The sequence below is a fragment of the Mobula birostris genome, chromosome 10 (assembly GCF_030028105.1).
Source record: "Mobula birostris isolate sMobBir1 chromosome 10, sMobBir1.hap1, whole genome shotgun sequence".
Classification (NCBI taxonomy): Eukaryota; Metazoa; Chordata; class Chondrichthyes; order Myliobatiformes; family Myliobatidae; genus Mobula; species Mobula birostris.
In genome coordinates, this window is record NC_092379.1 from 16,785,139 (window position 1) to 16,809,659 (window position 24,521).

Here is a 24,521-nt window from a genome sequence, read left to right on the forward strand (position 1 = left end):
TACAGGAAAAAAAACCCTGGATCTTTCGTCTGTTTATTTACATGTCTCCAGTGAAAACAATAGGGATCTGTAGATACACTGGAACTGGACACATTGTCCACACATCCACTGCAGTTAAATATACACCTTGCCCTGTCACAAATTCATGAAATAATTTAAACCTCGTCTCCTTACTCTGTGTGTGTGTGTGTGTGTGTGTGTGTGTGCGTGTGCGTGTGTGTGTGTGTGCACACGCGCGAGCGCACGTCGATGTCACACGCACGCAAGCGCTTCTGCTTTTTCAGTCCCAACACATTGCTTTTTCTCAAAAACAAGTCATTCCTCCCTCCCACCCCAATGTTTTTTTTTGTCTCTCCGTTTTTCCCTGGAATTTTATTACTAAAGTTCCTCTTTCTTGGCTCCAGTGGTGCAGATTCCGACATCTCGGGGAGGCAGCCTGGTGGGATGGGGATCTCCGATCGCCAGATCCTCGCCCCCTCACCCCGAGCCTGACCGGGCTTGCAGGCTCCCACCGGACAGGATCGGATCGGTCCTCTCTGTGTCTCGGAAGGTCACTGCCCCGGATTGGAGCGGGGAGTGGTAGGGGTCTCGCCAGCAGCAGCCTCGGCTACCCAAGCCAGAGTGCAGGGGAACACATAGGGACTGGTCAATGGTGCGTGAAGAAAATTCAGAGGGAAAGGGTGGGAAGGGAGGGGAGAGCAGAAAGATGGGATGGTGGGGGGAGAGAGAGAGAGAGAACAGAGGAGAGGATATAAAGAGACACATTCACATACGAGAGAGCATAGATAGAGAGAGACACACACATGGGGAAGAGGACACACACATGGGACTGGGAGAGAGACGTACTCACACCAGGGGGGGGGAGAGAGAGAGACACACACACACACACACACACACAGAAGGAAAGAGAACACACTGAGGAGACAGACAGCGAGACATACAGAGACAGAGAGGGAGAGAGACAAGAGAAAAAAGACCAGGCCCCAGAGAGTAGACAACAGTTGCCATTGCAAGCGAGGGTCCGTGGAACCTAACCATGGTTCGAGTGGGGGGTAGTGGGAGGGGACACGCTCTGGCATTCCCCTACCCGGTTCCTGGAACACAGATCCCTGCTCCTGCCCTCCTGTGGCGGATCGGTGGCGGGGCACAGCTCCCTGTACTCGGAAACCCCGCATGGAGGGGTCGTGGAGGTTGGATGGGGGTGACGGTCAGAGGGGGAAGGGAGATGGGGGGTGGGGAAAGAGGGGTTTTCCGCCCACACCTCAGTCCTCCCCACTCAGGTCGGAGTTGGTGGGCATCATGGGGTCACCGATGAGGGAGTGACAGTAGCCGCCCCCCTCTTCGCCACTGTCGTAACCCTGAGAGAGATGGTCATCGGCTGCCCCACCCTCCCCGCGCACAGCCCCCAGTCCCCTGGCGCCATCCAGCGCCCCAAGGGACAGCTCGGCGGCACCTGGTCCCAGGTAGACACCACTTCCGTACACGGCAGGCAGCAGCAGGGGACTGAGGGGCAGCGAGGGTCCGGGCGGAGGTTCTGAGAGTCCAGTCTGGCTCTGGGTGGGGGCCGGGGCCTGCGGGTAACCCACCAGGCCGGGTAGCTGCAAGGGTGGCAGCTCCTGTTGGAGGGTCCGCAGGCCTCCCCCTTCCAGCAGCGAGTTCACCTGCAGGGCAGCTGAGAGGTGTTTGGGGCGCCGGCCCCTCTTCCTGCCCTCCTCAGGTACCACCGGGCCACTGAGGATCCGATCGTACATGTCTTCAGCGAGGAATCCCTACGCCGGGGGAGAGACAAGGAGAGGAGGTCAGAGAACAGCCAGTCTATACTCCCACCCTACATACTCAAACAGACACAGGGGAAGCTGCCTCCACATTCCCGGGGTCAGACACACAGCGACGCTCCCTCTGCAGCAACATCCCATCACACACTCCTGGGGTCTAACAGAGCGAAACTCCCTCCACACCGTCCCATCCCACACTCAGATACAGAGGGGAGTTCCCTCCACACCGTCCCATCCCATACTCAGATACAGAGGGGAATTCCCTCCATCACACACTCCCGGAGTCAGACCCAGAGTGAATCTCCATCCACACCGTCCCATCACACACTCCCGGGGTCAGACACAGAGTGAAACTCCCTCCACACTGTCCCATCAGACACTCCCGGGGTCAGACACAGAGTGAAACTCCCTCCACACCGTCCCATCACACACTCCCGGGGTCAGACACACAGTGGATCTCCCTCCGCACCGTCCCATCACATACTCCCGGGGTCAGACACAGAGTGAAGCTCCCTCCACACCGTCCCATCACACACTCCCGGGGTCAGACACAGAGTGAATCTCCCTCCACACCGTCCCATCACACACTCCCGGGGTCAGGCACAGAGTGAAGCTCCCTCCACACCGTCCCATCACACACTCCCGGGGTCAGGCACAGAGTGAAGCTCCCTCCTCACCGTCCCATCACACACTCCTGGGGTCAGACACAGAGTGAAACTCCCTCCACACCGTCCCATCACACACTCCCAGGAAGAGGGGGGTTGGATTCTCCCACCAAACCTACCGACTGCTTGATAACGTCGGCCCACTCCTGAGCAACTCCGTATTCAGAGTTGTCTTGAAGCCACTTCTGGAGGTCTTTGATCGGTGGAGCAAATCCCCCTCCCAGCTGAAACACAAGGCAGAATATCAGCCCACTGACTGGGGGGGGGGGGGGGAGAGAAGGGGTTAAACACATTCTCCCTCATTTCACTGGGGAGGCTAAATCACTGCGTATCACACACTGCAGTGGTTAAATCAGCCACCCTAACATTTAGGGGGGAGGGGAAACAAATCTCCCTCTCAGATCCCAGGGAATGGGGCTAAATCGTTGCCCCTCACATCCTCCAAATCCTTGTGAAGGAATCGGGCATCTCGCACAGAGTCCGTGCTGGTTTCTCCGCTCTCCTGCAGGGAACTCACCTTCTTGCCATTGCGGCGGTTGATGACAGGGACCCTCTCCTCTCCGGTCAGCGTGTTGACGTCCAGCTTGTGGGGATTCCGGCACCGGTGCCGCTTCTGTTTCGGCCGGTCCTCGACAAACTGCACAGGAGGAGAAAACAGAACCCACCTCAGTCGCTGTCCCCTACCCCTGACCCCCCCCCCCACCATGGCATCCTCCGCAGTCTCCCCCCTTCATCCAGTGATTCACCCTCAGACACCAACGGTCTCCCCCCACTACCACTGTACACTCTCCCTACGTTCAGATCACCCAAACTTTTCCATCCTCATTTCAAAGTTCTTCAGCTGCTGCCTATTGAACAGCCTCTTCATGCTGGTCAACCTCTTTTGAATTACTTAGAGCCTGGAATAGCACAGCAAAAGAATGGGCTATTTGGCCCACAATATCTGTGCTGACCCTGATCCCAGTCTGTCTGCACAATGTCTATATCACTCCCTTCCATCCCCGTCCGTGTGTCCGTCTGATAGCTTCTTAAATGCCTCTATCGTAGCTGCCATCACTCTTGACAGTACGTTCCAGCATCACTCTGCGTTAAAACAGAACATGGCCCATATATCTCCTTTTAACTTCAACCCCCAACTCCCACCTTAATTCCCTGCCCTCTAGTATTAGACATTGTGCGGAGGAAGATTGGTTATCTATTGATGCCTTTTGTAATCTTACTAGACAACGGGGTGACCCGTTGGGGCACCCTCTGACAGAAGGGTAATGCAGTCTGATGTGACCAGAATGAACATTACATTTTCCTGAATGCTATTGCTATCTCTTTGATTTGGAAATTAAAGAAGAAAAACTCAGCTTATTCAAGAGGAAAGACGCATAGCAAGACAAATACATGACCAGAATGAACATTAATTATCCATGAAGTAGTAAATTTGAAGGAATCAGGCTTGCTGGGTTGGGTCTGGAATTAAATGTCCGATATAATGATGGATTTGGCCTTGAATAATCACGGAAGGATTCCATCGATTCCTAGTTGGAATGACTTCATTGGCACCAAAGGATGTCATTTGGAAGAGGCAATTGTATTGTCTGATATTCTTCCTGAACTCTTTTGCAATAGGTTCATTATTACTGTATAAATTGAGGAGTTCATTAGGTAGAGGCTGCAAATCGCCTATCCTGACCTTTCTCTTCATACAGCAGAAATGTGCGGTTTCTCCAGTGAATAGGAAGGCACGACAGTGAAGGCATACTCTCGTCATCGAACCAACATCAGCAGAAATGTGACGGCATGCGAGTCGTGCATTTTGCCTTGCTCTTTCTCTGTCGAGGCATTGTCGTCGAAAGCGGCCATTGTCATCTTCAGCAACTCTCGCAATAATTACTCTGTGCCGCATATTCTCAAGTTGATCTTTCTTTTTCCCTTCTGTCTCTTCCTCTCTCCTCCTTCTCTGCCTGTTTTTGTCATTCTGGAGACGCGCAACCCTTTCATCCTTCGTCTCTTCATCTCTTCTATAATTTATTCTTTCTCTCTGATCCTGGAGTTCTGCAGTCCTGGCCTGATCGGATTCTTGCTCTCTCCTCCGTCTGTGCTTACTGTTGTCATTTTGGAAACGTGCATGCCTGACCTCCTCTGTCTCGTCTTCTCTCATCTTTTTTGTCCCGACTCTTTGATCCTGGAGTCGTGCAGCCCTGGCCTCATCTGATTCTTGTTCTCTCCCTTTCCTTGCCGCTTCCCAACGACGTTTGGCGTCATCTCTTGACCATAATGTCCCCCTTCCCTCTCCACGCAGCATAATTAGCTTGACCATTTTTTTACCCTAATGCTGGATAGAAGATACGAAGCAGTAACACCAAAGGATACTGATTATTCTTGATGATGTGGTTGGCGCTCTCCTAAATGGATGTGATATAGTCACCGCTGTCTTTTGACTGCAGCAAAGGGTTTTATGGGTGTCTCAAAGTACGTCATTACAATAAGATTTAATTATCTCTGATTGATGGGTGGCAGTTAGATCTGTCCCAATCCTGCACATGCTGATGGTGATTAGCAGAATGTAACCACTCAAAATAGAGCTGCCCTGCCCTTTCGCTCCGGGAGGTGTTGCTGCTGAGACTGGCCGTGCACATGCGTCGGGCTGTTGCGTCCCGATTTCCATGATGGCAGATTGGCTCTCAGGTTAAAAGGGAGCCTGTTGCTTTTGTGAATGAGCAATTTGATAGGAATATATAACCCTGAACTTTGCCTGCATTCTGTAAGTAAGCGCATTTTAATTTGATTTAGCCAAAAAAAGTGCCGCTGTAATGCACCGTTTGCGCTAATTGGAGGTCACAGAGCATGAGAGTTTTAGTAGTATATAGATAAATGTCTATCAGGTCTCATCTCAGCCTCTGTCGCTGCACAGAAAACAATCTCAGCTTGTCCAATCTCTCCTTATAGTTCCCTGCACTCTTAATCCAGGAAGCATCCTGGTGAACAACCTCTGCACCCTCTTTAAAGCTGCCACATCCTTTCCATAATGGTACGACCAGAACGGCACACAATACTCCAAGTACAGCTTGCTGAAGGTTTTATTTAGCTACAATGTGATTTCCTGACTTATCCTCAACGAACATGACTTTGTGACTTATTGGCAACTCCCCAACCAATGAAGGAAAGCATGCTGTACATCCTGGTCACCACTATGGCCTCCAATCTCAACAGGTCCTCTCCTGACTGCAGCAGTCATCACTACAGGTGGTGCCTCACCAATGCCCTGTGCAACTGCTCCATTACTTCCCAACACTTTGTCCTTCACGCCCTTCACAGGAAGGCCAACCTGCCTTTGCTTCTCGGACCACTTGGCAGAGTCATAGAACGTCATCACACAGAAATAGGCCCTTTGGCCCATCTAGTCCATGGTTTGCTTAGTTCCAACTACCTGCACCCTAACCATATTCATCCATATCCCTCCCATCCACCTACAGTACTGTGCAAAAGTCTTAGGCAGCCTAGCTTTTTTTAATGTTTCAGATGGTATGGCCTCCACTGAGCCCTGATGCCAACATCTTTGAGCCTGTCTGAGATTACCTGGAGAGACAAAAGGAGGCAAGACAGGCAAAGTCTGCAGAACTGCAACAAGTTCTCCAAGATGCTTGGAACAAGCTACCAGCTGATTTTCTTATAAAACTGCACGACAGTGTACCTAAGAGAACTGATGCAGTTTTAAAGGCAAAAGTTGGTCACACCAAATATTGATTTGATTTTGTTTACTGCTCTTTATAGTAAATGTTTTGGTATTTAAGAACTTTTTTGAAAGCATCTTCACTTTGCAGAATTTTTTTTTACAAGTGCCTAAGATTTTTGCACAGACCTTTACAAACTTCTCTTCTTAAGAGAAGTCCAAACTTCTCTTAAGAGAACTCACATTCCCAATTCCACCACCCTCGGCCCAACGTACTGACGCAAACATAAAGAAAGCACGTCAGAGGCTCTACTTTGTTTGAAGTCTGAGGAGATTTGGTACATTATCAATTTCTACAGATGTACGGTGGAGAACATTCTGACTGGCACGGGCACAACCCTCCCCAACGCCGAGGACATCTTCAAAAGGCCATGCCTCAAGAAGGTGGCATCGACCCTCACTCTCCACTCAAAACTTCAGCAACAACTTCTTCCCCTCCACTAAGTGCCTACCTACTTGTTACTTTTCAAGGTTTAAGGTACATTTATTAACAAAGTATGCATGCAATATACAGCTGAGATTCATCTCCTCCAGACAGCCACGAAATCGAGTAAACTGGAGACCCAGAACTCTGTCTGACAGCACCGGGGCGGCGGAGGTGGGGGGAAGGGGGGACAGTCGCACACAGAACCCCTCCTCCAGCAGCAAGCCAGAGGCTGATAGATGGCACTGAGCCCCTCCTTGCCTTGCACTTTTATTGTAACACACAATATTTTTGGCATTGCACTGTTCTGCTGCCGCAAAACAACCGAACTTCATGACATGTGTCACTGGTCGTAAACCTGAATGACGAATCCAGATGTGAGGTGACATGCTTTGGTAGGACATCTAGACAGGGACCTTAGGAGCACTGAGGTAGATGCTTTGTGGGATGCGTCCACAGGCCAGGATAGAAGTCGACAACTGGCACGCCTGCCTTCAACGTCGGGAGGTGATGTTGCAGATGTACAATGTTGCAGAGCTCAGGCTGCGTTTGGGAGGTAGCTCCGTTGCCACACTGCAAAAGGGAAGTGGGAGGAACAGAGAAAGCAGAGGAGATCTACGAGGATTTTGCCAGGTCCTGAGGGGATGGGGTTCTTGAGGGAGGAATCGAGCAGTTTGGGACTTTATCCCTTGGAGTGGAGACTGAGGGGTGACCCTATCTGTACAGGCGTATAAACCACAAGGGGAAGAGACAGAGTGAATGCAGAGTCTTTTTCTCTCCAGGTTGGGAAAGGTTAGAAACATAGAAAATACCTGCAGGCCATTCAGCCCTTCGAGCCTGCACTGCCATTCAGTATGATCATGGTTGATCGCCCAACTCAGAACCCTGTACCAGCCTTCCCTCCATACCCACCGATCCCTTTAGCCACAAGGGCCATATCTAACTCCCTCTTAAATATAGCCAATGAACTGGCCTCAACTGTTTCCTGTGGCAGAGAATTCCACAGATTAACCACTCTCTGTGTGAAGAAGCTTTTCCTAATCTCGGTCCTAAAAGACTTCCCCTTTATCCTCAAACTGTGACCCCTCGTTCTGGACTTGCCCAACATCGGGAACAATCTTCCTCCATCTTGCCTGTCCAATCCCTTTAGGATTTTATACGTTTCAATAAGATTCCCCCTCAATCTTCTAAATTCCAGAGAGTATAAGCCTAGTCGATCCAGTCTTTCATCATATGAAAGTCCTGCCATCCCAGGAGTCAATCTGGTGAACCATCTTTGTACTCCCTCTATGGCAGGAATGTCTTTCCTCAGATTAGGGGACCAAAACTGCACACAATACTCCAGGTGTGGTCTCACCAAGGCCTTGTACAACTGCAGTATTACCTCCCTGCTCCTGTACTTGAATCCTCTTGCTATGAATGCCAGCATACCATTCGCCTTTTTCACCGCCTGCTGTACCTGCATGTCCACTTTCAATGACTAATGTATAATGACACCCAGGTCTCGTTGCACCTCCCCTTTTCCTAATCGGCCACCATTCAGATAATAATCTGTTTTCCTGTTCTTGCCACGAAAGTGGATAACCTCACACTTACTCACATTAAATTGCATCTGCCATGAATTTGCCCACTCACCCAACCTATCCAAGTCACCCTGCATCCTCCTCACAGTTAACACTGCCGCCCAGCTTCGTGTCATCCGCAAACTTGGAGATGCTGCATTTAATTCCCTCGTCTAAGTCAAGTTTAAGGTGAGACGGGAGAGATTTATTAGGATCCTGAGGGATACCCTTTTCACCCAGAGGGTGGTCTGTATGTGGGACTAGCTGCCAGAGAAAGTGGTTGACGCAGGTACATTAACAAGATTTAAAGGGCGTTTGGACAGATACATGGACAGGAAAGAGTTAAAGGAATATGGGCCAAACACAAGGAGATGGAACTTGGTCAGATTCTACAGTCTCGCAGAACGTTTGCCAGGGGCTTCCTCTTGCCCTGGGTACACAACCTGTCCCCCCCTGTCCGCTGTCCCACCCCCCCACCTCGAGCTCACCGCTAGGCAGCTGGGATCGACGGCGAAGTCGGGGTTCAGCTTGAGCCACTGGTCGAGCTCTCGGCGCCGGGGGGCTTCGTCCCCCGCCAGCACCGTGCCGTCCAGCTTGCTGACCACAGGGATACGGGTTTCCATGTCGGGCTCCGGCCGCCGTGGCTGGCTCTGAGGCTCTTCTATGGTTCGCTCCACCTCGCCATTCGCCTGGGGGTGGGGCAGAGTAACATCACCACCATTACTCAGCAGGCACCCACCTCCCAGACCCATCACTCTCTCCCTCCTCACAGACCCCTTCCCTCCCTCCCTTTCCCCTCCACCTCCCAGACCCATCGCTCTCTCCCTCCTCACAGACCACTTCCCTCCCTCCAAACACCTCACCCCTTCCCTCCCTCCCTTTCCCCTCCACCTCTCAGACCCATCCTTCTCTCCCTCCTCACAGACCCCTTCCCTCCCTCCAAACACCCCACCCAACCCCTCTCTCGCTTTCTCCTCCACCTCCCAGACCCATCGCTCTCTCCCTCCTCACAGACCCCTTCCCTCCCTCCAAACACCCCACCCAACCCCTCCCTCCCTTTCCCCTCCACCTCTCAGACCCATCACTCTCTCCCTCCTCACAGACCACTTCCCTCCCTCCAAACACCCCACCCAACCCCTCCACCTCCCAGACCCATCCCTCTCTCCTTCCTCCCTCCAAACACCTCACCCAACCCCTCTCTCCTCCACCTTCCCATCACTCACCCTCAGAACCCCGCACACTCACAGAACATCGTCCTCACCCACCTCTCTCTCCAGAATCCCACACTCATCTTACACAGCCCCTGCCCATCTCCCTCTCCCCTCACCAACACTCCCAGTACAGAGCCCCCACCCAGTCCCCTTCATCCCAGATACACCCCCCCACAATCACGGTACAGAGCCCCACCCGTCTCCCTCATCCCAGATACAACCCCCACACTCATGGTACAGAGCCCCACCCTGTCTCCCTTATCCCAGATACAACCCCCACACTCCCAGTACACAGCCCCCACTCAGTCTCCTTCATCCCAGATACAACCCCCACACTCCCAGTACAGAGCCCCACCCATCTCCCTCAACCCAGATACACCCCCTCACACTCAAGGTACAGAGCTTCCACCCCGTCTCCCTCATCCAAGTACAACCCCCACACTCCCAGTACAGAGCCCCACCCGTCTCCCTCAACCCAGATACACCTCACACTGAAGGTACAGAGCCCCCACCCCGTCTCCCTCATCCCAGATACAACCCCCACACTCACGGTACAGAGCCCCACCCGTCTCCCTCAACCCAGATACACCTCCTCACACTCAAGGTACAGAGCCCCCACCCTGTCTCCCTCATCCCAGATACAACCCCCACACTCCCAGTACAGAGCCCCACCCTGTCTCCCTCATCCCAGTACAACTCCTACACTCCCAGTACAGAGCCCCACCCCGTCTCCCTCATCCCAGATACACCCCCCACACTCCCAGTACAGAGCCCCCACCCCATCTCCCTCATTCCATATACAACCCCAAACTCCCAGTACAGAGCCCCCACCCCATCTCCCTCATCCCAGTACACAGCCCCACCCCGTGTCCCTCATCCCAGATACAACCCCCACACTCCCAGTACAGAGCCCCACCCGTCTCCCTCCACCCAGATACACCTCCTCACACTCAAGGTACAGAGCCCCCACCCCGTCTCCCTCATCCAAGTACAACCCCCACACTCACGGTACAGAGCCCCACCCTGTCTCCCTTATCCCAGATACACCTCCTCAAACGCAAGGTACAGAGCCCCCACCCCGTCTCCCTCATCCAAGTACAACCCCCACACTCCCAGTACAGAGCCCCCACCCCATCTCCCTCATCCCAGATACACCCCCCACACTCCCAGTACAGAACCCCCACCCCGTCTCCCTCCACACTCACGGTATAGAGCCCCACCCCATCTCCCCCCCCACACTCATGGTACAGAGCCCCACCCCGTCTCCCCCCCACACTCACGGTACAGTGCCCCCACCCCGTCTCCCCCCCACACTCACGGTACAGAGCCCCACCCCGTCTCCCCCACCCCCCACACTCATGGTACAGAGCCCCACCCCGTCTCCCCCCCACACTCACGGTACAGAGGCCCCCCCCACACTCACAGTACAGAGTCCCCACCCCATCTCACCCCCACACTCACGGTACAGAGCCCCACCCTGTCTCCCCCCACACTACGGTACAGAGGCCCCCCCCCACACTCACAGTACAGAGCCCCCGCCCCATCTCCCCCCACACTCACGGTACAGAGCCCCCACCCCGTCTCCGTCATCCCAGATACACCCCCCCCACACACTCACGGTACAGAACCCCCCCGCCCCCCCCACACTCACGGTACAGAGCCCCACCCCGTCTCTCCCCCACACTCACGGTACAGAGGACCCCCCCCCCACACTCACGGTACACAGCCCCCACCCCGTCTCTCCTCCACACTCACGGTACAGAGGCCCCCCCCCAACACTCACGGTACAGAGCCCCACCCCGTCTCCCCCCCACACTCACGGTACAGAGGCCCCCCCACACACACACTCACGGTACAGAGCCCCTGGCTCGGGCTGGGCTGCAGCAGCTCTCCCCTCTCCACGTTCCTCCTCCGACCGCGCCTTTTCTTGCCCAGACTCTGCGCGCCGGCTAGCTGCCCGTTGACCGAGTGCCTCCAAAGTGGGCTGGATCCGGCGCTGAGCACGGCGTCCAGCTGGCAGCGGACAGTGTGGGGGTTGGGGCTGCCCCCCTCCCGCAGGGGGAAGCTGTGATCCAGCAGGGCAGAGGGGGTGAGGAGGGCGGTGCGGGGGCACTCTGTCTCAGGGCCGCTGTCTGAGGCAGACTGGCTGGGGGTGAACTCTGGCCCTCGGGACCCCTCGCCCTCCTCGTCCTCCGGCTTACGGGGGCGGCGGCGCTGCTTGTGGAAAGTCAGCTTCAACCCGTCCTCCTGGGGGGTGGGGGGCAGAAGGGGAGGGTGTGCGGAGAGAGATGGGGAAGAAATGTATAGGAAGGGATGAGGAGGGGTGTGGGAGAGAGGGGAGAAGGGTGGGGAGTGGAGGATGGGGGAGGTAGAGTTAGTTTGGGAAGATGCAGAGAGATTAGCAAACAGTCTGGTTGAGAACGCTGAGCAACCGAGCTCACCCCCACCCCAGCCCACACTCGGCAACATTGCCAAACTTGCAGACTGCGAGAGGGAGAGGGAGAGAGGCGAGCTGACGGGCAGGAGAGAGAGCGAGGGCGGGCGGGCGGTACGTACATTGTTGATCTTGACGGTGAACTCCTTCTCGCGGGCGTGTTTCTTCACCTTGGTGAAGGAGGCGGAAGGGGTGTCCTCGTCAATGGTCAGGCTTCCCGGCGTGGGCACCGGGGTCTCCTCAGGGCTCTCTGCCAGTGATGGGGTGCCAGGGCAGGCCTGCGGGCATCTGGCGGGGTCGCACTGTGCCCTCCGGGGAGTGGGCCAGCAGCCATTCAGCACCGTGTGGCACACCACGTCAATGCGGTTGATCAGCACTCGGTCCTGCAGGAGAGGAAAGCACTTCAGAGAAAGAGAGTGAAGGGAGGGGAGGAGGGGAAGGGCAGTGGAGGGGGCCAGTCTATCTACGAGCATACTCTCACCACTCTGGAAAAAAATTGCCCCACACATGCCCTTTGAACTTACCTGCCACTCCTCCTCCCCACCTCCACTATTTTAAATGCGTGTCCTCTGGTATTAGTCATTTCCATCCTGGGGAAAGATACTGGCTGTCTGCTCAATCTTATAGACAGACACTTTACTGATCGTAAAGAAACTTACTGTGTCACAGTAGCATTACAAGAGCACAGGTACACAAATATAAGAGAAGAATAAAAAAAAGTTACCCTAAAAGATACAAGATTGCCATATTCATATGGAACATGAAAGATGGTGGTGTGAGAATTACTGTAACATTATACAGTAATGGGTGCACATTCACACGGTGCAAATAAGCAGCCAAGGCAGTACTGCACAGCATCTGTGGAAACGAACAGTCAACGTTGACCATTCGTTTCCACGGATGCTGCCTGACCTGCTGAGTTCCTCCAGCGTGTTGCTTTGACCCCAGCATCTGCAGTGTGTTTTGTGTTTAGTGTTGCACAGGGCGTCTACGATAGCAAGGTGTGGTAAACAGAGCTAAACAGAGGTTAGTAACAGTCTAACAGCAGGGGGTCATCACTTCCCCAGTTATAGATCGACTCATTATCAAGCCTAACGGCTGAGGGTAAGAATGACCTCATACAGCGCTGTTTGGAGCAGCGCTGGTCTAGTACTGAAGGTGCTCCTCTGTTCAGCCAAGGTGGCATGCAGGGGGTGAGAAGCAGTGTCCATGAATGGCCAGGATCTTCCAGAGGGGCTTTAATTCTACCACAGCCTCCAGTGTGTCCTGTTTGACTCTGGTAACAGAGCCAGCCTTCCTACTTATAAACCTCTATCTGGTCTTCCCTCAGTTTCCACCACTGCAGAGTAAACAACCCCAATTTGTCCACCCTCTCCATATAGTTCATACACTTTTCTGCAGCCTCACCAAAGCCTCCAGCAACCTTTCTGTAATGGGGTAACCAGAACTGCACACAGTTCTGATGCAGCCTGACTAGAATTTTATAAACTGCAACATGACTTGCCAACTCTCTAACTCTGTTCCTCAGCTAATAAATGCAAGCATGCCATACATACACTTCTTTACGACCCCATCGACCTGTGCAGCCACTTTCAGAGAGCTGTGAATCCTAACAGCAACACTGTTAAGGGTCCTGTCGTTAACCGTGTACTTTCCCTTTATATTTGACCTCCCAAAAGGCAACACCTCACACTGGCCTGGGTTAAACTCCATCTGCCACTTCTATGCCCATAAATGTAACTGCTATATCCTTCAGCAAGCTTCTGCAGAGCCCACAACTCCACCTATCCACTTACCAACCTCCCACCCACATGCTCACCCAGGTCATTTATATATATCGCAAAGAGCAGAGGCCTCTAGTCGGGGAGCTCCAGCCAGAATAAACACAATCGCCCACGAATCTGTCTTCTGCGGGCAAACCACATCTGATTCCAAACGAACCCCGTGCACCTTCGTCTGTGTGAGCCTACGAGTGACCTCACCAAGCACGTTATTGAAATCCACGTTGACAACATCTGCAGTTCTTCCTCACCGCTCCATTAAATTACCTCATTTTTTTTTAAAAAAGAGAAGGTGGCAAAGGTTGAAGATGAAGGTAAAGGGTGGTTTCAGATAAAGGGGATCCCTATCTCAGGGGGAGATGAGGAGGCAGTCAGGAGAAGGGTTCCGTCTGAGGGGAAGATGGGAAAGCAGTCAGGAGGATAAGAGGCTCGTCTGAGGGGGAGGTATGGAGGCAGTCAGGAGAGTGATTCCAGCCTTACAGAAAGGCAAGGTCTCACCCAACGAACCTTCACTCTCCCAACCCCTGGGCCCTGCCCTCTCCAACACCCCATGGCATCCTTTGCGTTGGTGGTGCTGAGAAGAGTCATGGAACATTACAGCACAAATTCCAGCCCTTCAGTCCAACCAGCCATGCCAATCATGGTGGCCACCCAGCTGGTGCCAGTTTCCTGCATTCACCCCAAATCCTACTGCCCTGACTCTCCACGTACCTATGCAAGCGGTTCTTAAATGATGCTCTAACCACCTCCTCATTCACTCACCACCCTCCGTGAAAAAGTTGACCCTCAGGTCCTTTTAAGATCTCATTGTAAAGCTGTGTCCACTAGTTTTGGGCCCCACTACCCTGGAGAAAAGACTACAACTATCACCATTTTAAACAACGAAGGGACGGAGCAAAGTCAAGATGGCGCTTAACGGCAACTCCTCTGCTTGCATCTTCGGAAACAGCTCTATTTCTATCATTAATATTTCTAATTTTCCTTTTCCAGCTTCTTTTGACCTGGAGTTACACTCTGACTGCGGCTCTTTGCAGGAATGGGACCTCACGGGCCCCCGTCAGGGCCTCACGCCTTCAGAGTGCCGGATTTTCCTGGCTCTGGAGACAGGTTGATTCTAGGCCGGTGTCCCTGACTGAAGCGTCACGGGAGAACACGGAACATCGGGAGCAGTGTGTTAGCTGCCGTGGGCTGCGTGTCCAGAGGTGTGAGCCTTTCTGGTGCTGAGTCTCTGGGTGCAGAGCTCAGAAAAAGCGACACAAAAGACTTTTAACCTCATAAATCAGCGAGTTGTTTGTTATGTCTCCCCTCTCGCTGTGAAATGGGGACACCTCCTTTTCCCTTATAAGGGGGGGAGCAGGGAGGATAAGTGGAGGGGGGAGAGAGAAAGAGAGACACTGTGGTGTGTCGAATTACTGGGTGAATGAGTAGTTGTTGGGGTACTGCCAGTCTGTGCCTTTATTGATGCATTGCTGCATGCTTGAGTGCTTGGCGGAGGGCGCAGATACTTTACTGCTGGTGGGAAGGGGGCTCGTTGCCTTGCTGATGCCTGTGCATGAGAGGGGGGAGCTGAGGGGGTTGCTTTGGGGTTCTAATGTTTAACTGTCATTCACTCTTTGGGGCACTCCTCTGTTTTCGTGGATGTTTGTGAAGAAAAAGAATTTCAGGATGTATATTGTATACATTTCTCTGCCATTAAATGTACCCATTGAAACCTCATCATTTTAAATACTTCTTCAAGGCCAGCCTTCATTCTCCTCCATTTTGAGTAGCAACCTAGCCTGGCCAAATTCTACCTACAACTCAGGCCCTTCGGTATCAGCAACACTTTAGTAAATTTGCTCTGCACTCTTTCCAGTTCAACAACATCTTGACAGGGTGACAGAAACTGAACACAATACTCTAAGTGCGGCCTTGTCAATGACCTGTACAACTATAACTCAACATCCCAATTCCTGTAGTTAGTCCCTTGACTAAAGATAGCCAAGCGTGCTGATTGACTTTTCCACCAGCACCTTGGTGATCATTCTTCCTGGATATTATGATCACCCTCTCTCCTCCGATATTATGATCACTCTTCCCCACATGTCCCCTTGAGTAACAGACCCTGGTGCTCACTCCATTACCCAGAAATAGCATCCACCTTGTACCCTGGAAAATCCACAGCCTATGAGAGCACGGGGAGTGCATAGCATAATGCCTACCTTGGGCCAGCTGGGTACCGGGAGCTGCTTGTCGTGCAAGAGATTGCCCAGGCTGGGCTCCAGCTCATCATTGGGGAAGCCGTCCTGCGTCTCATCCCGGGAGGTGTTGAGGGATATCGTGCTCTCCTCGTCGTAGTTCTTCGAGAGTGACCGAGCCTCAGCTGGAGGAGAGAGCAGGGTTAACAGGGGCGAGGGGGGAAGTGGGGAGCTGACAGAGAGGACTCAGGAATGGACAGACAGGGGTAAGGCCTGGGCAATGGAGACAAGATGAAGTGGGGCCAGGGGGAGGGGGGGGCACAGCAGATGAAGGGAGTTGAGTGCATACTCACCGCAGGCTCCCTCCCCGTCGCTTTCCTCTGAGGAGCTGGGACAGGAGTCGGCGAGGGAGGAGCGATCCAGATCGGAGTCCGTCTCACGCTCCCAGTCGCCGGGAGGGGGGCTGCAGCCTCCAGTGCCCCTGACCGAACAGCAGGCAGGTGAGGGGGGATGCCTCTGCAGGTGGGCCAGGCGGCAGGCGCGGAAGGAGAAGCAGGGGTCGCAGAGGAGGTGAGCGTGGGCCCGGCGCAGGCCGTGCCTGGCAGCCCCCTGCAGCAGCTCCAGGTCATGGCGGCCGCTCTCCCACCAGCCGGGCAGCTCCGCTGAGGGCTGGCACAGCCGCAGGCGCTCCCCCAGCAGCGGGTGACACAGGACCTGCTCGCGCACCCGCCGCAGCAGCTCGATGCGGTAGAGAGCCCGGGTGGCCCGCTCCTCCGTCAGCTGCCTCACCAGCAGGCTCGGCTCTGGGTACTCTGTGTAGAGGAGAGAGACCTGTTAGTGCAGCAAGCTCAGCCTCCCACGTTTCAACCTCTGCACGTCTAACAGTGTGAACCGAGAGTTGCTGTTTACCATTCCACTGGCACCAGTGCACACGTACACTTACCCGTGTGCGCGCGCGCACACATACACACACACTCGTACAGACACATACAGCGCACACACTCAGACCCGCACACACATACACACTCGCAGACCCATACACATACACACTCACTCCGACCCATACACACACACACGTACACTTACCCATACACACACACACTCGCAGACCCGGACACATACACACACTCGCAGACTTGTATACGCACACACACACAGACCCGTACAGACACACACACACACTCGCAGACCCGTACAGACACACACACACCACTCGCAGACCCATACAGAGACACACACACTCGTAGACCCGTACAGCCACACACACACACTCACAGACCCGTACAGACACACACACACACTCGCAGAACCGTACAGACACACTCGCAGACTTGTATACACACACACACACACACTCAGATCCGTACAGACACACACACACACTCGCAGACCCGTACACACACACACACTCGCAGACCCGTACACACACACACACACTCGCAGACCCGTACAGACACACACACACACTCGCAGACCCGTACAGACACACACACACACTCGCAGACCCGTACAGACACACACACACTCGCAGACCCGTACAGACACACACACACTCGCAGACCCGTACACACACACACAGACCTGTACAGACAGGCACACAACACTCAGATCCGTACAGATTGACATATATACACATTCACAGACCCGTACAGACACACACACACTCGCAGACCCGTACAGACACACACCCACTCAGACCCATACACGCACACACTCGCAGACCCGTACAGACACACACACACCACTCACAGACCCAGACACACACACACACCACTCGCAGACCCAGACACACACACACACACACACACACAGACCCGTATACACACACACTCTCAGACCCGTACAGACAGACACACACACACACTCGCAGAGCCGTACAGCCACACACACACACTTGCAGACCCGTATAGACACACTCGCAGACTTGTATATACACACACACACACTCAGACCCGTACAGACAGACACACACACACACTCGCAGACCGATACAAACACACACACACTCGCAGACCCGTACACACACACACTTGCAGACCCGTACAGGCGCGCGCGCGCACACACACACAGACTCGCAGACCCGTTCAGACACACACACAGACTCGCAGACCCGTACAGACACACACACACACTCACAGACCTGTACACACACACACTCTCGCAGACCCGTACAGGCACACACACACTCGCAGACCCGTACACACACTCACACTCAGACTTGTACACACACACACACAGACCCGTACAGACACACACTCACAGACACAATCCAACAATCAGTCCCTTCTGCTCGACACTGCCCTTCCCCTCCCTACCTTCCCCCTCCTCGAGGGGCAGCCCACACACCCGGCGACACATGGCCATGAACATCTGCAGATAGCGGGTGAGCGTCTCGTCTGTCTTCCTCTCGAGTCGGGCGATGTCTCGGAACCGATCCCACCGGTACCGCCGTGTGTGGGGCTCAAATTCCACGCCGAAGGTGGACACTGCCCGGTAGAAGTCCGACTCCTCCCGGCCCGTCCACCTGTGAGAAGGGGGAGAGGGTGAGTAACCAAGACCCTTCCTGACTGGCAGACCAGAGTGAGCAGGGATCAGACGCTGCCTGTGCTGGAGGGCTGTCTAGTCTGCGAGCCCTCAAGCAGGGAGGGGACAATTGACCCTCAGCCCATGAACCGTTTGGGGTGGGTGGGGAGAGAGGGGCAAGACAACTCAGACTACTGACAGTCTGATCAATCCCAACACACACTGTTTCGCCCCAACACCAATCCCCGTCTACCTGCTCATCCTCATTCCCAGCTCACCGGGCCCTCTTCCTTCCCCCCTCTTTAAATGCCCCCAACCTCACCTGAGTCTCTTTCCTCCCTCAACCTCGCTCCTTATTTTCATATACTCCCCTCTCCCTCACACCCTCCCATTCGTCCAGCCACCCTACCTTAATCTCCCACCTCTCCCTCGCCATCCCATCACCTGGCCCTCCCCTCTGTTCCCCTCTCCACCTCCTTCCTGCTACATTACCACTCTCCTCCCCAATGTTTCCCCTCCCACCCCCACCCTTCCCATCATCCACTCAGTCCCCCCCCTCACTCGAGGGACGGGGAGGAGGGTATGTCCGCGAGCCCAGTCCCACCCTCCCCTCCCCGCTTACTTCTGCTGCTTCTCGCGCCTCGCGATCTCCTTCAGCTTGAAGGCAGCCTCGCACCGCCGCCGCTTGCGGTCCCCCCTCTCCGCTGCCTCCATCTTCTGCTGCTCTTGCTTGTAGCTGCGCTGGTAGGCGGTGACCAGCCGCCTCAGACGGGCCGTCAGCACCGAAGGCATGGGCCAGTACCGGCACTGGCTGGGTAGCCCTGCTCCTGGAGGGAGGGGGTGAAAGCAGAGATGCAGGGTGAGGGAGTGGCTGCAGTGATCTGGCGTTGGCACAGAGTGCACGGGAAGTGAAATGAGGTGCGAGGATTAGGCGGGAGGGTGCGGGGCAGTGGGATCAGCGTGCGACTGATGGAGGGCTCTGGGGAGAGCGGGTCAGAGGGATTAGTCTGGGGACTGACACAGGACTGAGGGGAGAGAGTGGAGCAGTCAGACCAGTATGGGACTGATACAGGACTACAGGGAGAGCTGGGTGGTAGGATTCGTTGTGGCATTGAAGCAGGACTGTGGGGAGAGAGAGCGGCAGTGGGAAAGGACAGTGAATCACGGACATACTCACCCATTAAGACGTCTTTGCGTGCCTCCCCATCGTCCCCATCCACTGAGATATCTTCATCCAACGCCATTCCATCACCCTGAGCACAGAAAGCACATGCTAGCCAGGGTCCACCCTTGACGGGGTCACCAGCAGGGTCCGCGGTCCCTCTCCTCCTACACCCCCCCCCCACCCCCAATAACTAACCAGTTGTGTCTGCCTCAGCTCTCCACACATCGTGGCGAGAAGGAGTGTTGAACTCAAATACACCCAGGGCTGACTGGAAGGAGCCGGCCTGGTGTATCAGTATTAGCATGGCGAATCATCATTGGCAGACCACACAGGGGACAGAGAGTCCCCATTCACTGAAACCTTCCTCTGAAAGACCTTCTTCTGCAGGTCTGTCAGGGGGAGATCTGTACACTGATCAGTGTCTCTCAGTCTCTCTCTCTCTCAGGGGAGATCTGTACACTGATCAGTGTCTCTCAGTCCTTCCCTCAGGGGGAGATCTGCACACTGACCATTGTCTGTCAGTCCCTCTTCCTCAGGGGGATATCTGTACACTGACTAGTGGCTCTCAGGGGAGATCTGTACACTGACCGATGTCTCTCAGGGGGGAGATCTGTACACTGACCAGGGTCTCTCTCTCGTCTCTTTCTCTCTGGGGAGATCTGTACACTGACTGGTGTCCCGGAGCACACCCCAGCTGTCGGCCCCTCCCAGCAAGCCCTGTCCCACACCCAGCTACCACCATGGAGGCAGGAACTCACATCATCGTCGCGATGTTCCCTGCCCAGAATGAGGGGCTTGTACTCCGGATCTTCTAAGTCCCTCTCGAAGTCTCCGCTGGAAAAAACAATAGCGGTGTGAGCCAGGCCGGGAGCCCACCTCTGAGGTTACTGAGCAGACTGCCTCATGGCATCTGAGGAGATGGGGGAGGGGGAGGAGGGAGGGGGAGAGAGGGTTAGGAGAGAACTGGGGAATGGGGGAGTGGTAGGGGCCAGGGTGTGGTGGGGAGTGAGAGGGCAGAGAGGGTGGGGGAGGAATGGGCCAGGTTGTGGTGGGGAGTGAGGGGGCAGGGAGGGTGGGGGAGGAATGGGCCAGGTTGTGGTGGGGAGTGAGGGTGCAGAGAGGGTAGGGCAGGAATGGGGGAGTGAGGGATAAAGAGGGTGGGGAGAAATGATATTCTGTTCTCAGGGGGTCCCTACCCGTCACCGAGGTCACCGAACATGTCCGTTCCCCTCTGCTCTGCCGCAATGGCCTTCTCATCCGGCCGCCCGACCTGCTCCAGGAAGCAGAGGGCAGGGTCAGCACGCATGGTGTTGTACTTCTCGTAGCCTAGAGAGAGGGAGAGAGCCGGTGTGTGGGGGTGGGGGGCAGAGAGAGGCAGAGCGAGGGGGGAGGGGTGAGGTGGGGGGAGGGGGTGAGGGGTGAGGCAGAGCGAGGGGGAGGGGGTGAGGGGTGAGGCAGAGCGAGGAGGGAGGAGAGAGAAAAGGGGAAATGGTAAGTAGAATTCCCCACTGAACCATGCTCCCTATTTCTCTCACTTCTACTCCCCCTCCCCTCAAAGCTACATCACTCTCTTCCTACTAGCCCCCGCCCCCTCTACGGCAAGGTGAGCATGACAGGATGATCTTACTGAAAGAGGAATAGGTGAGAAGCGGAAGGGAATTTCAGAGCTGGGGCCCACCAGCTGAGGGAACAACCTGAACTGATGGAGCAGTGGGTCAGACCTCAGGAATAATGGCGAGAAAAAGCCACAGGGACTGAAGAGTCACAGAAACACACAAAGGAAGTCAGAGATGGATGGGGGTCCACAGAGATGGCTGATGGGGAGTCTAAGACAGATGAACTTCGGGGAGGGAGGGTTTCACAGACGGAGAGGGGCAGTGGAAAGGAGGACACAGCTCGAGGGAGGAAACGTGGGGGCGATGAGATGGGCGGGGGTTAGGGGGGAGTGTGTGCGGGCGCAGTCACTCACCGTGTTTGAAGACCCCGATCAGCAGTGATTTGTCAGCCTCCATGTCCCACCACTCAGCCGGAACCTCCATCCCGTCCACCTCTGGGATCCACACGTCGATGTCACTGTGGCACAGACGGGGAGGGGGGAGGTTAGGGGCTGTGAGATCGAGAGTGCAGTTCTGGGTGGGGGGGGGGTAGACACTCTCAGCAAAGAAGGAGGGAATGCCAGTCAAAAGGAAGACGGTACGCCTCGGCGGAGTGGGGTGGGTGGGGTGAGATGCGGCGCCTCAGTACAGCCGGGGGGGGGGGGGGGGAACAGAGCTCCTCAGCGGGGCAGGATACCTCAGCAGTGGAAGGGAGAGGCACATTCACACAGATAGGTCAGGGAGGGGGGTGGGGGACTGTTGGCTGGGAGGGAGAATGAAAAAAGAAGAGGGGAGGAGGAATGGGGTGGCACTCACTTGGTGTCGGCTCCGTCCAGCACCCGGTCCGATTGGTCTCCAATCACCTCCTGCTTCAGGTAGTAAAGCATTCGAACCCTGAGGAGCACCCTGGGGAAACAGGAAGGGGGAGAGAGGTAAGCCTGGTGTCAGAGTGTGATACGAGGGCTAAGAAAAACACAGCAGCAGAGAGGCAGAGGAAGCCGACAGCAGCACAGAGAGCAGCGGGGGTCGGCAGGGACGGGGGGGGGCGGGCGGCAGGGAAGGGGGGGGTGGGCGGCAGGGAAGGGGGGGTCCGGTAGCAACGAGAGGGGCTCTCTGCCCCTGGCCTACTTGTTGCAGTGGTGTTTGAGATGTTTCTTGTAGCTGTCGTCCTGGAGGAGGACATCGGGGTTACACTTGCGGATCCAGTCAGCCTTCTGCACGTCGAATGAACTGCTCTGACTCTTGATCTTCTTCCCCTTCCGGCCCCGGGGAACTGGGGCCGACAACCCTGGGTGGGGAGAGTCGTATCCAGGGTTAATGCATCACTCACCATTCCCAGTAAACAAAGCTGTTGCTCCCAGTCAAAATCTGGATGGTGCTCCCGGTGTGGGTCTGACCCAAGGATACAGAGATGGGAACTGTGCACGGTGCTCCCGGTGTGGGTCTGACCCAGGGATACGGAAACGGGAACTGTGTATGTTGCTCCCGGTGTGGGTCTGACCCAGGGATACGGAGACGGGAACTGTTCACAGTGCTCCCGGTGTGGGTCTGACCCAGGGATACGGAGACGGGAACTGTTCACAGTGCTCCCGGTGTGGGTCTGACCCAGGGATACGGAGACAGGAACTGTGCATAGAGCTCTTAGTGTGGGTCTGATCTAGGGTAACACAGAGACAGGAACCATGTACGATGCTCCCAGTAGGAGTCTGAGCCAGGGATACAGAGACTGGAACTGTGCACTGTGCTCTTCGTGTGGGTCTGACACAGGGATATGGAGATGGGAACTGTGCACTGTGCTCTTCGTGTGGGTCCTCCAGGGACACCGAGAGGGGAACTGTGTACCTCTCCTGGTGCAGTCTGAACAGGTACCTGAGTGGTTCTGCAGCTCCTTGGTCTGCCCGTTCTCGGTGGGCGTGATGAGGTCCCAGATGAAGCCCTTGATCTTCTCATCACCTCGGTAGTGGAGCAGGCAGTAGACCAGAATGGTGCGGCAGATCACCTCCACGTCTCGCTCCGACATCCGCCGCTTGAACCGCCCGTGGGCCAGGATATCCTTCCACCGACCCCAGCTGGAGGGGAAAGGGGGAGGGAACAGAGTCAGCACGGCCCGCCAGAGCTCCCCGCTGCCTCCAGCACTAACAAAGGAGCCAGACCACCAAGACTGAGGAAAGTGCATTCCACAAGTTCCCAGCTAAGCACATGGTGTCCCGGCTGCACCATTCTCTGCTCCCTGGAGGAACACAGCACAGTGCAGTACGGTGTAAACACAAGAGATTCTGTAGCTGCTGGAAAGCTTGAGCAACACACACAAAACGCTGGAGGAAGTCAGCAAGTCAGGCATCTACAGAAATGAATAAAGTCGACACTTTGGGCCAGGACCCTTCATCAGGAGAAGAACAGGCCTACAACACACTGTGCTGTGCTCTTAGCCTAATGAGACTCAACTGAACTAATCCCTTCTGCTGATGTCACATCCACATCCCTCATTTCCCTGCATGAAGAGGCTTTTAAACAACTCTACCTCACCACCATCTCTGGCAACATGTTTCAGGCACCCACCATTCTGTATTGAAAAAAACTTGCTTTTCACATTGTCTTTGAACATTCCCCCCCCTCACTTTAATGCATTCCCCCTGGTATTAGACATTTCCACCCTAGAGAGAAAGGTACCAGCTGCCTATAATCTATCTCTGCCCCTGTAATGGAGCGATCAGAACTGAATGCAATACTGCAGATGCGGCCTGAACAGAGTTTTGTGAACCTACAACATGACTTTCCAACTCTTGAACTCAGTGACTCGATTAAAAAGAAAGGCAAGCATGCTGTTTGCTTCTTCATCACCCTCGCCATTTTCAGTCAGATCCATGTGTACGAAAACTCTGTTTAAGATCCTGCCAATAACTGTATGGCCGGCCGGTGGTACAGGGGCATTGCACCATACCTCGAAGCGAGTGGACCCAGGTTCGGACCCGTCCGGCTCCTTGTACGCTGTACATCCGCGCTCGGGTGAGCGTCAAGCAAGCAACTCGGTCTCACAAAAAACAGACAAATGCTACGGAATCGGCAAAGGTTGCCAACCAATGCATCACAAGGCCCTGGATCTAAGAAAGGATGTACTGGATTTGGAGGGGGTGCAGAGATTTACTAGAATAATGACAGGAAAGAAAGAGTTAACATATGAGAGACATTTGATGGCTCTATACTCACTGGCGTTTAAAAGGGTGGCGGGGTAGGGCACCTCATTGAAACCTAGTGAATATGGAAAGGCCTAGATAGAGTGGGTGTGGAGAGGGTTTTTCCTATAGTGGGGGAGTCCAGGATCAGAGGGCACAGCCTCAGAATACATCCCTTTAAAACAGAGATAAGGAGTAATTTCTTTCCGCAAAGGGTGGTGAATCCATGGAATTCATTGCCACAGACCGCTGGGGTATATTTAAAGTGGAGGTCAGTAGGTTCTTGATTAGTAAGGGTGTCTAAGGTTGCAG

General features: G+C 54.7%; 1 protein-coding gene and 1 non-coding gene across 5 annotated transcripts in view; both read right to left on the reverse strand.

The window, feature by feature from the left end:
- chd8 (chromodomain helicase DNA binding protein 8) overlaps positions 1-24,521 on the reverse strand; it is a 77,478-nt gene continuing 52,957 nt past the window's right edge. For 3 of the 4 annotated variants that reach the window (XM_072269987.1, XM_072269986.1, XM_072269989.1), the window contains exons 23-39: positions 22,906-23,105; positions 22,165-22,324; positions 21,853-21,942; positions 21,411-21,514; positions 20,638-20,767; positions 20,200-20,275; positions 19,454-19,529; positions 18,899-19,103; positions 18,069-18,277; positions 16,107-16,565; positions 15,778-15,938; positions 11,918-12,178; positions 11,213-11,608; positions 8,639-8,839; positions 2,958-3,077; positions 2,560-2,664; positions 1-1,769 (exon numbers count right to left, since the gene is read on the reverse strand). In XM_072269987.1, coding sequence (XP_072126088.1) covers positions 1,263-1,769; positions 2,560-2,664; positions 2,958-3,077; positions 8,639-8,839; positions 11,213-11,608; positions 11,918-12,178; positions 15,778-15,938; positions 16,107-16,565; positions 18,069-18,277; positions 18,899-19,103; positions 19,454-19,529; positions 20,200-20,275; positions 20,638-20,767; positions 21,411-21,514; positions 21,853-21,942; positions 22,165-22,324; positions 22,906-23,105 — 3,460 coding nt within the window. In that variant the 3' untranslated portion in view covers positions 1-1,262. The remainder of the gene's footprint in view (positions 1,770-2,559; positions 2,665-2,957; positions 3,078-8,638; positions 8,840-11,212; positions 11,609-11,917; positions 12,179-15,777; positions 15,939-16,106; positions 16,566-18,068; positions 18,278-18,898; positions 19,104-19,453; positions 19,530-20,199; positions 20,276-20,637; positions 20,768-21,410; positions 21,515-21,852; positions 21,943-22,164; positions 22,325-22,905; positions 23,106-24,521) is intronic. The other variant, XM_072269990.1, reaches the window with a different exon arrangement.
- Positions 19,646-19,763, reverse strand: LOC140204616 (small nucleolar RNA U6-53/MBII-28). The gene has a single exon (XR_011887688.1). It is a non-coding gene; the product is annotated as a small nucleolar RNA U6-53/MBII-28 (small nucleolar RNA).